The sequence below is a fragment of the Phalaenopsis equestris genome, unplaced genomic scaffold (assembly GCF_001263595.1).
Source record: "Phalaenopsis equestris unplaced genomic scaffold, ASM126359v1 Scaffold000002, whole genome shotgun sequence".
NCBI lineage: Eukaryota > Viridiplantae > Streptophyta > Magnoliopsida > Asparagales > Orchidaceae > Phalaenopsis > Phalaenopsis equestris.
This window is the reverse complement of record NW_018164444.1, coordinates 47,301,874-47,314,294: the sequence shown is the minus strand read 5'-3', so window position 1 is coordinate 47,314,294 and position 12,421 is coordinate 47,301,874. Positions and strand designations below refer to the sequence as shown.

At 33.7% G+C, this 12,421-nt stretch overlaps 1 protein-coding gene across 1 annotated transcript; it reads left to right on the top strand.

Moving 5' to 3' along the window:
- The first annotated feature begins 10,286 nt into the window (after positions 1–10,286).
- Positions 10,287–11,724, top strand: LOC110031183 (E3 ubiquitin-protein ligase RMA3-like). Its single transcript, XM_020734269.1, has 2 exons — positions 10,287–10,373; positions 10,776–11,724. The coding sequence occupies exon 2, from the start codon at positions 10,780–10,782 to the stop codon at positions 11,467–11,469; it is 690 nt and encodes a 229-aa protein (XP_020589928.1). The 5' UTR covers positions 10,287–10,373; positions 10,776–10,779; the 3' UTR covers positions 11,470–11,724.
- The last annotated feature ends 697 nt before the right edge of the window (positions 11,725–12,421 follow it).

Here is a 12,421-nt window from a genome sequence, read left to right as displayed (position 1 = left end):
GAATAGAAAGGCCCAGGATGTAACCCTTTCAAGAAGACACTTTAATATCTCTGATCTTGTCCTATAATTTGACAAGTTTCAATAAAAAAAATGTTTGAAATTATTCTTTAAGTGACTTATCTACATTTTGATGAATTTCATAAATATGTGATGAGTATTTAGTAATCATTTAATTTGATATGTTACTCTACAAAAAGTCTGACTAGTTTATCAAAACTATGAATAGTGTCGCTTAAGAGTGAATAGAACCAAAACGAAGTCTGTACTTGATCAATGAGGTGGTAAGAAAAACATATCTAAAAAATGCATCAATATCTCGTTGCATATGCATGGTGATTCTATAATGATAAACATGTTCATATGGGTCATACATCCGATCATAAGAATCAGTGCTTTGAAGCTTGAATTACCTTGGAATGGGCCGTTAGAGGACTATATCACTTGAAGGTGAAGACTCCTAAGAACTATGATGAGTAAGAAAATGACTATTATTTCTTAAATAGAATTTTTCTTTGAGTCTAACATTGTAGCTCATACATGACAGAGTTGAGCTAAGTTCTCCATATTGGAGCTTCCTAACTCGATTACAGGAGAACTCCAGCATGAGTAGGGGTTGTCAGTGGGGCGTTCTCTATTGAGGGGTCTTTGATTGATGGTTAATCTTGCAGTAGATGAATCTTACTCGGTAATACTGATTGTCGGGCTTCACATAGAAGCTAAAGAATCTTATTTTGAAATTCTTGCATTCTATGCATGCAAACTTCTAGGGGCAAAGGAGAGGCATGTTAACCAGCAGGGATGTGCCCATTAGGGGAAAAAATGTAGAGGATTGCCTTCTTTGACTATGAGATTGTCCCCTGGAAAAGCTGATATTGGAGATGAAGGTTTGAGTTGTACGCTTCTTATCCAATAAAGAAAGTCATACTTCTATTAATATTGGATTTTCTTTCAAACATATGACACCAAAATATTGAGTGCAGGAAAATTCACTGTTGTAGACTGATTATTTAACATATTAGTATTTCGCGTAAATCCATCCCATAAAGATAAAATATAAGTAGTGGGAAGATACAAGGGATAAAAAGAAGGGAAGAAACTAAGTGGTCTACCCTAGTCAAAGTAATCCACAATATGTTAACAGGTAAATGACTATGCCCTTCTCTCACGATAGGGGGAACATGGTTACAATTTTACTCTGAAAACTACGTCTATCTTTATATAGCTAAGAAAAACTAATGTTATGAAATTCACAATAGTTGAAGCCTTGTTACAATGGTTGCAAGCAATGGTTTTTGATGACCAATGTTTGACAATGGTAAGTAATGACGACATGTGGTGGTCGACAGTGCTCAACCAGTACGAAGGTAGGTGGTCGATGGTGGCATGGTGGCTGCCAAGGCCGGCAGTTACTCACTAGGTTTTCTCTTTATAACATGTTGTAGAATTTCACTTCTCCTTCTCTTCCTTCTCTTCCATCCTCGTCCTTCAAGTGAAGAGAGTGGACCCAAATTGAACAAAAATTGAACTAATTTTGAAATCATTATGTTCATCTTGCCTAGGAGATCAGTTTGATTATAAATTTACTTGAATCGGAGCTAGATAATTTTAAATTTGAATTTAAAAAATTTCTTATAAAAAAATATCTTGAGATTCATGCATCAGTTTAATTACACACTAATCGTAATATTTTGGCATCTTTTATTGCCATATAAGTACTCTAATGTTTATATATATATATGTATATATATATATATATATGTATGTATGTATATATATATATATATATATGTATATATAAAGTTTACGTACATACCAGACAATTCCATGTATTTACACACTAACATCTAAAATTTGTTATAATAATTTGATGTTATAAATTCATGTATAAAAATGTTTATTTCATTTAAAAAAATTATTAAAGTAATATTTTTTATGTGCTATTAAAAAATTTGAGTTCTACATATAAATATATGAGTTTCAGTGTTGGATATATAAATACATGAGAATTGTATTGTTGACACATGTAGTCTATCTCTTATCACAATATATGTTGCTCAATATCCGGCATGCACGAGTAAAAAAATAAAATAAAATAAAAATTATAAAATATCTCATAAGAAAAAAAATTCAAAATAATTGATTGCCGGCGTCAAGACAGCGAAACTCCTAACTTTCAGCCACCTGTCAAATACCATTTTTTTTTAATCGATGAGTTCGAGCATGGAACTTTTTAATACTCGAGAAAGTAATGTTAATTACAGAAAAGCAAATTATAAGCCACGACTAGACTTGGGCGTTGAATGGTTTGGGTTTGGCACGGGCTAGGTTTTTTCGGGTATTGATCAGTTAAATCGGGTTGATGAGCTCAAGAGCTCATCAAAAATACTTAGTCAATCGCCTCGTTAATTTGTTGACAAGTAATATACATCGATCATTGAAAGATGAAATTCTCATCAATCTCATTTAAAATGATAACAGTCAGTGAATGAGATAAGCAAATAAGTGTTCATACCAAATTCAAAACTTTGTGGATAAATAAGCACAAGTATTTTCTTATAATCTTCAAAAATAAATTAGGGTTTTTTATACGGCATGGGTGTTTTATGGAACAATCGGGTTTGGCTATTTTGGGCTTTTGACTAAGTCAAAGCGGGCATGGGCTAGGCCGTGCTCCCCAAATTTATAATTTTTAGTGCCAAACTCGTCCTTTATAAGCAGGCTTATGGGGGGTCCGTCCGATTATCGACGTAACACCCATGTCATATATAATTTTTTTTAAAATTTGTGGCATTAAAATAGCAGATTATTGTCTTAACGTGATACAAAAATTCAGTACACGCAGAAGAGAGAAAAAAACTAATAATTAAACCAGAATTTTTTACGTGTAAAAACCGTAAAAGGGAAAACTACAGGGTATGATCCAGCTGAAGAGTTTCACTATAAATGATAATTTAAAATTTGTGGCATTGAAATAGCATATTACTGTCTTAGCGTGATACAAAAATTCAGTACTCGCAGAAGAGAGAAAAAAACTAGTAATGAAACCATATTTTTTTACGTGTGAAAACCGTAAAAGAGAAAACTACAGGGTCTGATCCAGCTGAAGAGTTTCACTATAAATGATAATTACAATTGCAAGAACTTCTTCCACAGGCGAGGAAGAGTTGGAAGATCTTCCAGTTACAATATTGACTTGCGGAAGAACTTTTTGCAAAGAACGGGCGGCAACCGATAGCAAATGGCAACAATCGGCAGGTGATAGTTGATTGCGGCGGTCGACGACGGTAGTCGATAGTGGTCGACGGGGGTATGTGATGCTCGACGGCAAAAAGCGTTGCTCGACTGCATTCGACGGTGCTCGACAACAATTGGCAGTAGTCAACAACGGGGGCTGCGAGTTGCTGAACCTTGCATAGGTAATGCTCCGAAAAAAAAATATATATATATATGGTTTTAAAATAGTGAAAAAACATTTTCTATATTTTTATTATTTTAAAAACAAGTCTCATGAGTTTTAAAAATTAAATTAAAAAATAATAATAAACAAATACTATCTGTCTGTTTGAACAAAGGTGATGATTTAAAAGTCCTAAGAAATGAAAAGAATATATTACTTATATTTAAAAAATGGAAATTTACATCGATATTCCTCAATTTCAATGTATTTACATATTTACCTCTAAATTTTAATATTTATAACCATAATAATTCGATGTCATAGGCTCATGCATAAAAATGTGCATTTCATTTAAAAAGAAATATGCGATGCTAAAAAAAATTTATTGTTATATATAAATAAAAAAGTTCCGGTGCTATATATATAAATACATAAAAATTTTATGGTTGACACGTGTAATCTATCTCTTATCACATGATTTTGTGCTCAAGATCGTGCGTGCACGAGCAAAAAAAATAAATTAATAATAATAAAATAAAATAAATGATTATAAAATATGCATAAAAAAAATTAAAAAATTTGATTGCCGGCGCCGAGGCAGCAGAACTTCTATCAATTATATTTCTATTTTTTTTTTACACATCTGCTTTATTAATTTTTTTTAAATGATTATCTTTTCAAATTTTGGTCTTTTTGTGTGGGAAGATTTACATACATTGTCACTTAAATTTTATATATTTACATATCTAACATTGAAATTTTAATTTTTGTACATAGGCTAATTTACTCATGCATAAAAATATGTGTTCCACAATTTAAAAGTTAAATGATGATATATTTTTTATGTGTTGTGAAAATTTAGCCGGCATTAATGTAAAAAATAAAATTTAGATGTTAGATTTGTAAATAATCAGAATATGGAAGGTAATTGTGTAAATGCCCCCATTTTCTTTGTAAATAAATTGAGTTGTTTGTTTGGGACAGCTTGTGTGTTTCAGGATAAACATTTTATTCTGAAAAGCGGCCCACGGGTTGACCCGCGGCCTGCGTTTAGTATAAAAAACTCAAACGCGGCAAGGAGCATTTTTGAAAGACGCACAAACCAAACGGTTAGACTGTGTTTTCAAAAATGTTGTCGCAGTGATAAGTTGCCCCAAACGGTCTCTGAGTGAGGAATAATGTTGTCGCAGGGATAAGTTGCCCCAAACGGTCTCTGAGTGAGGAATAGCTCGGGGGAAACTAGCACTATAAATCAATAAAATTAGCAAATATATAATTTTCTTAACGTATTTGGCAAAAAAATATATCGAAAAAGATTAAATTATTAAATTATATAAAATAAATAAATAAATAGTATTAAATGCTAATATTTATAAATAGAAAATTACATATTTTGGGGGGAGCAACTGTCCTTCCTGGACATCTTCCTGGGACATAGGCAAATTTTGTCCTCCGGGGGTTTGGATGGTGGCTTCTAAGTTGACCGAAAATCATTTAATTATTTCATCAACAACCCTTAAGAAAATGAAACAAAATAAAAATAAAACATGGTTTTTTTGGACAATTACATACAGACCACCTGAAAATTGCTATTTACATTTCAGCCATCCTCTCAAATTCTTGATAGTTTGATTGTAGCATGTTAATTGCTAAATACATTGGTTTAATAGTTCAAAAAAATCACCAGAGTGGTTAATTTGTAAATATCAATGTATTGTGTGGTCTTATGTAATCATCCTTATTTTAAATGATTTCTGTGAAGGATTTCTCTTCTCTCTCTTTTTAAATGTTTTCAATAAGATTTTATTTTAGGTTTTAATAAACAAAATTCTTTATGTTTTAACTAATTTTTGGGATGTGTGGCAGGAATTATAAAAGGAAATTTACAAATGTGCCACTTAGCGTCTCTACTAGTAACTTTAATTACCTGAGTGTGTGTTAGATTTTCATATAACGCTAAGATGCTAAATAATCACTCCACTATCGTAACTTTTTCGACAAATACGAATATGCATGCTTAAATATCAAATATTAGGTAATATATATCTACACGTAAATTAATATCATATATAAATTCCAATTTAAATTTTTATTAGTTTTTATCATTCAATAAATCACAGCTATTCATCTTGCTTTAAGCCTTTTCTTTGTTTCCGCGTCACGTTCTTATTGACTCGTTCTATGAACTCGCTCCGGCTAATGGCGTCGTGCTGCTAAATTAACCGCATACTTTATTCGTCATTGTAAGGGTCCCGGAAGGTTTTAAAATATTTTAATAAACATTTAAATTGACTAAAAAATTAATTATTTAATTATCAATAAAATTACTATATTTGCTTTTATAATTGCAAATTGTTGACAATGACTTGGTTCCGGGAAACTACTAGAAGTAAGAAAATATTAATTTTTTTTACTTGACTTTGACCGAAACTCCAAGAGCACTTTTTTTTTTTAAATAAGTTAAATAATAAATATTTTAACTAATTATTATAAAATATATTTTACCAAAATCTCCACCACCTTATAGCCTTAGACTTTTATTTAGAATTTTGGTAAGGAAAAAAAAAAATTCTATTGGTATTTGAAGATTATATATTTGAACTCAAAATAATGCATGATTGTTGAATTTCAAGTTGTCATTCGTGTTGAGAATTTTAGGGCAAAGAAAAATAAGAATACACACAAATCAAAAAGAAAATACTGAGATTTAACGAGGTTCGGCAAAGATGCTTACATCATTGGGAGTAGAGTGGCGGTTTTTCTTTCAATTTCAGAAAAAAGAGTACAAAAAAGTTACAAACAAAACATATATAACCCTGACGCACAATATATAATTACAAAATTACCCATGTACTGTATCGCAGGGGCATTTGCCCCTGCTTCCCCAACCCACATAACGAAACTAACCCCCCCCCCACACGATTGGACAGATGCTTCCGCTCCACTCCAGCATATGTCCCTTATCTGGTATATGAGTCATACCTAACAATTCTCGAGAGTTAGAGCCGAGAGAAGAAAAAAGGGAGATAGAGCAGCCACTATAGAGAGATGAGTGGGAAAATTCTTTATACACCTTTTAACATCATATTTATAGAGCCAAAATTTTACAATTTTTTTTTAAATACATTTATTTTTTTCTTCTTAAAACTAAAATAGGGGTATTATTTTCCATAGCTAAATGAAAAAAAAAGAGAAATTGTTTATTTTCTCTACACTAAAATAATAATAATATTGATAATGTAGTTTATTTATTTGATAAATAGTTTAGTTATAATACTTATATAAAAATACTTTCCATGAAATTCTATATTCATCCTATTAAAATTTTGCTATTACCATCACACTGCTTTCATTAAAATAGTTTAAAAATAATTAAATATTTTAATATTGTACAAAAAAAAGTATTAGGTTTGGACATATATACATTTTTAGTAAGCTTTTTTTTGAATAATTTTGACATATTCACCTCATTCCAATTAACTAATCATAAATCTGATGAATCAATGATTGTTAAATTTTTTTTTCTTAATATTAAATATTTTTACCAGAAAAGTATGCAAAAGAATTATTTTTGATCATATCGGAAATCATTGCAATACTTTTTAATTTACAGAATATTAATTGAATATTATTTTGTAATTAAAGATGTGGTTCCGAATTTCATCAATTACAAAAAATGACAAAAAAAAAAAGAAGAAAAAAATAGCGCTATCTAAATGCTGTGTCAACTTGTGATTAAGGCCACGGAACACATCAATTTCAGCGCAGCTTTCCAGCTGTCGTTGATATGGCCTCAATTGCGTAAAGATATTAATAAAGAATATGACTTATTCTTAGGATCTTTTTGGGGAACTTATTTAGTGAGGTGGCGTTTTGAAAATGCACATGAGCTGTTTGGGTAAATTGCGTTTTGGCAGCTTATGTGTTTTCAAAACGCTGAAATCAGTGTTTTCACACCGCACCTGTCTAGGTTTGTCTAGGTGCGGTGGAAGTTTTCTCGCTGCGATTTGGCTTTTCCAAAATAAAAAAAATTTGTAATTGCTATCGCACATAGCTTATCAACAGATTATTTTTAATCAGCTTATCAGCAGATTATTCAATAAGTTGCAGCTGTCTCAAGCAGACCCTTAATCACTATTTATTTTTTCATGTTTTTGAGTCAGGTGAATTTCGAGCATAGCAAAGGAAACTGCTTAGAGGTTCTTGGGATTAATATTTATTTTTTCATTTTTTTTAATACTTACAAAATAAAAAAAATAGATAATAACAAGAAATAGAATTTTTTTTATCGGTTTTTATTTTATATCTATTTTTTTATTTTTAGAGGAACACAAAAAAAATATAGTGTTGTCTGTATTTTTAAATAGTTAAAACAATGACTATCGTCCATCGCTCGGCTGCCCCTTGGTAGTATTTCGTGTTTGGTGGAGCAAGAAAAAAGTAGTATATGCCATGGGCGGTCAAGTGTAATATTGGAAAATACGTGGACCCAACCGTTTTATTAAAATGATAGTTTTTCCTTAAAAAAATATATATTCAATCAACTATGTTTTATATTTTTTGTTTTAAAAAATATAAACACGCCCCTTGGTAATATTTCGTGTTTGGTAGAGCAAGAAAAAAAGTAGTATATGCCATGAGCGGTCAAGTTTAATACTGGAACGTACGTGGACCCAACTGCTTTATTAAAATGATAGTTTTTTCCTTAAATAAATATATATTTAATCAAATATGTTTTATATTTTTTGTTTTAAAAAATATAAACATAACTGTTCCAAATGCATTTTCTAATTACAAAAAAAAAAAAAAAACAGAAATAGAACATATTAAAAATAAAAATAAAAATAGAAAACATAAAGTGATCCCAAACAGAACTATAATTATCGGGTTATCATCTCATTCATTTAATAGTTATTGAGAGAAACTAATCATAATAGAGGATTTAATATAGAAGCTTTCTCGGCTCTTTTTATTGCACTTGGAGTCGCGAGCTTGTCTAGTTATATATCATCGCATATTCCTCTTATTTGAATAAATCTTCATTTTGAATCATTATAAATTTCAAAAAATAGAAAATGACAAGCATGCATAAATGTTAAGTTTCAAACAAACTAAGTGATGTGATCTTTACAAGTGAGAGTCACACACTCAGGTGTACACACATTGTGCCTCATAGGAGTTTAGTGGCTAGGAAGTATGACTCATGCTTGATGCAATGTGAAATACCTACGACACTCTAGATGGTGTCAATAAAAGTGAGATAGATGTCTTATGAGTCAACTCCTCCCAATGCGTGCAAGTGTCCATCCACGTGGCTACAACGTTGTATGTGAGAAAGACACTTACAAGCGTGGGTGCTCAAATGGACACCACAAGTATGGATGCTTGAAGAGGCATGCAAAATATGGATGCACAAAAAGACATCCAAACATATCACATGCAAAACATACAAAACAAAAATATTTTACATGTGATGAAATAAAACATAGACATAAAGTCAAAAAGATTTTTCTTACATATGCAAAGATAACATGCAACATTCAAGAAAGTATACAGGCAAGAAAGTTATCTTTTAACCAGGTCGTGATAGCCGGTTGAAGTAAAAAGAGTGGGTGATCGACTTGGGATGACCGATCAGACCTAAAGCACAAAAACGATGTAACTAAGCACATTGTATACTCTCGTGCACCTCCTGACTATGGTCTCAGCATCCTACGAATATCTTTTCAACCCGACACTACAACCTACGTGGTTCACAGCTCGTACAGCTCTCCGACCCTCGCGGTCTACAGACGTTGTTGCTACTCACCACTACGGCTTACGTGGTCTAATGTTCGTACAACTCCTAACTTTGGCCCCTGTGACCCACGGACGTCATTGCAGCTTACGACTATGACTTGTACGACCTACGTGATCCATAACTCCTGCAACTCCCAATTACAACCTCTATGGTCAACCAATGCTCATGAAACAACCATCTACGACTCATTTTGCCAACTACTGTCATGGTTATCAACGATGACGTGACTTCTATAATAAGCTACCACCAGAAAGTCAAGAAATAATATCAACCTACCTCCTCACAAATCCAACTCAATAAAATAATTGAGTTCTTCCCCATCACAAAACAACCCATGAACGCTCTGAAGATTTCTCATCAAGGATCAAGAATTGACAATGTAATTGAGCTTCATAGTCATCCCACGGGTGCACTCTCATCAAGGAAAAAACTATCTATTGAGTTGCGATGAACCACTATCTGGTTGATGACCTACTCTAGTTATGTCAGCAGGAGCTCATTGTGCAGGGATCAAGGGTCAATAGTCGGACTAAATCGACAAAGTCTAGCAGATTGAGTCAGTTCTACCTACTTGAAGGTAATCAATTCCAACCGACTAAGCCGGTCTTACCAAGCCAAAGTCATACTAGCCCATCTCGTATATATACAAATAAAAAAATATACTCTAATATATCCAATAAAATTGGAACAAAAATGTAACATCACATATTATACTAGCTCGTGTAAATATAGTGAACATTTCATGAGGAAATATTAAAAAATAAAATTGTTCACTATTCATAAATCATATTCAACATTTTGATTTTTAATATTTTTCAGTCATGCCCGGGGCAAAATTTTTTTTTTAGAAATTTATCCCCGCAAAAGGATAATGATGCGAACAGGGGAAAGCACTCGTATGGCTAACCAAGCGGTGTGGAACACCGTCAAGGAACTATGATCGGACGGCTCCAATCGAGTTTATCTCGCACGCCGTGATGAAATTTCACACGTGGCAGCAACAGGTACGAGGAAAGCCGCGCCGAGCCCCACTTGCCTCGCCTTTAAATAGGCTTCAAAGCTCCTTCGTTAACGTCGCTCAATATTCAACACTCAGTCTTCTATTTGCCGCCGTTGAAGAATTCAGCAGTTTGGAACCCTATACTCTTTTCAGCAGCTCGCAAGAGACGGTGATCGGTATGCGTCCGATGAGCTCCTCGATTTGAAATTTAACAATATATTTAGGTTTTTCATTGATTTCTGTGCGTTTTTTCTCGATCGGATTAGGGTTAGAATGAGATTATGTTGTTTAGGACTTTGGGAAGGGAGGAACAAGAGAAACCCTAATTCTTGCTCTCAGATTTGGTTTCAAGTTTTTCACTGAATGAAATTTCACACCCCTTAGTTCTTTAAATTAGGTTTGGATTTCCCTTCTGTTTATTCCCCTCTGTTCTTTCTTTTTTAAGTTTCTGAATCCGCTAACAGATGTCCGAACAGTCAAAATGGTTTCAGATTTAGAAGCAGATTAGCAAGACAATTGCTTGTTGAAACACTTGATTTATTAAATTCTCACCGTGGAACTGTTCCTCTTTTTTACAGAAATATGGATGTTGAAACAACTTTGAACGGATGCTTCAATGATCTCGTCGTGGAACCCTCGCTGGATCTTGATCCCTCTTCTAAAGCACTTTCTTCCTGCGCCTCCACAGCTTGCTTTGACTGCAACATCTGCCTTGAGTTCGCCGCCGATCCAGTCGTCACCCTCTGCGGCCATCTCTACTGCTGGCCCTGTATTTTTCGCTGGCTCGATCTCGGTACCAACCATCGCCATTGCCCTGTCTGCAAATCCTCCCTCTCGGAATCTTCCCTCGTACCACTCTATGGCCGCGGTCTCGATTCCAAACAACACGACAGTGAAGACCGCAGCATCCCTGATCGACCTCGAGATCACCGGAAACTGGTTTCTCAGGCCGTCGCAAGTGATCTCCATCCACCCCTAGAGGTCAGGCAGGGTGCTACCCTGTATCAGAACCACCAATTTTACGGCAGCGATTTGACGAATCATGTCGGAGTTCTGCACTCCAACGCTGGGGTTTTGCTTGGGGAGTTTGCTTTCGCGATGCTTCCGAGGGTATTTAGGAACCAAGAAGATCTCCACACGAGCTTGAACCAGTCAGCGACAGTGGGTAGGAGGAATCAGAGGTGTAGGCAGGAGCTGATGGTGGAAAGCTGGATGAATCAGCTATGGATTTTTCTTTTCTGTTGCGCTGTTATGTGTCTGGTGTGCTTCTAGAGAGGAAGAAGCCATGGAAGGTTTGAGCTTTCTTCTTCTTCTTCTTCTTCTTCCGCCTATGTGGCTTATAGTATAATATGAACAAGGAAATGTATAGTGGCTCCTGAAGAAACTTTTCTACAGGGATGTATAGAAGTTGTGCGAAGCAGATTATGTAAGCTATTTTTTTTTATTGTGAGAGAGATTACCGCAATATTGTTTGATTTATACAAGTGTATGGGTAGTATTTTACCGTTATAACAATATTTACAAAAATTGTTGCTTGGCATTATTCCGAAGGCAAAATCTATTTAATTTTTTGAGTGAAGTGTATGATACTCCATTAATCAGCCGATCCGAATCTCGAGGCATGACATTAATATCAGAATAATTTTTAAGTCATAAACATTTAACTTCGATTAAAAACTATTCAAAGTTATAGTCGAATTGATCGGGTCGATGAGATTGACTCAATTATATCAAAATTGGTCTAATTCAAATCAAATCGAATCAAACCGATATTATGATGTTAAATCACTTTTAAAAATTTTAAGTGCATAATTGTAATGACAAATGAATTTTTAAATTTTACGAGCTTATAGTCGAGTCAAATTGAGTTTTTCGATAAGGCAAATCTAACAAGTCCAATATCACTCAATTCTAATATCATTAAGATATTTAAATGTCGACAAAACAACGTCTGAATAAGAGAAGCTTCCCGGGTCGTTTGTTTAGAGTGATCCAAATTCCCTCCTTATTTGCATCTGAATTCTATAAATTAGGTCATAATCTCTTCTTGAGAAGGGACTAGACCTTGAAAATGTGGGAGACCAAAGCTTGAAAGAGAATGAACGAGGTCCCAAGTTCTACACAGAGGATCCAACAAACGTCGTCTGCTCTTTCAGTTGACAACCACCTTTGAGCACTGCATATCAACTATCTTCAACCGCCATTGGCTGCACTTGTTTCCTTT

Excerpts from the sequence above, each read along its gene's own strand:
- LOC110031183 (XM_020734269.1), top strand. The coding sequence starts at position 10,780 with ATGGATGTTGAAACAACTTTGAACGGATGCTTCAATGATCTCGTCGTG.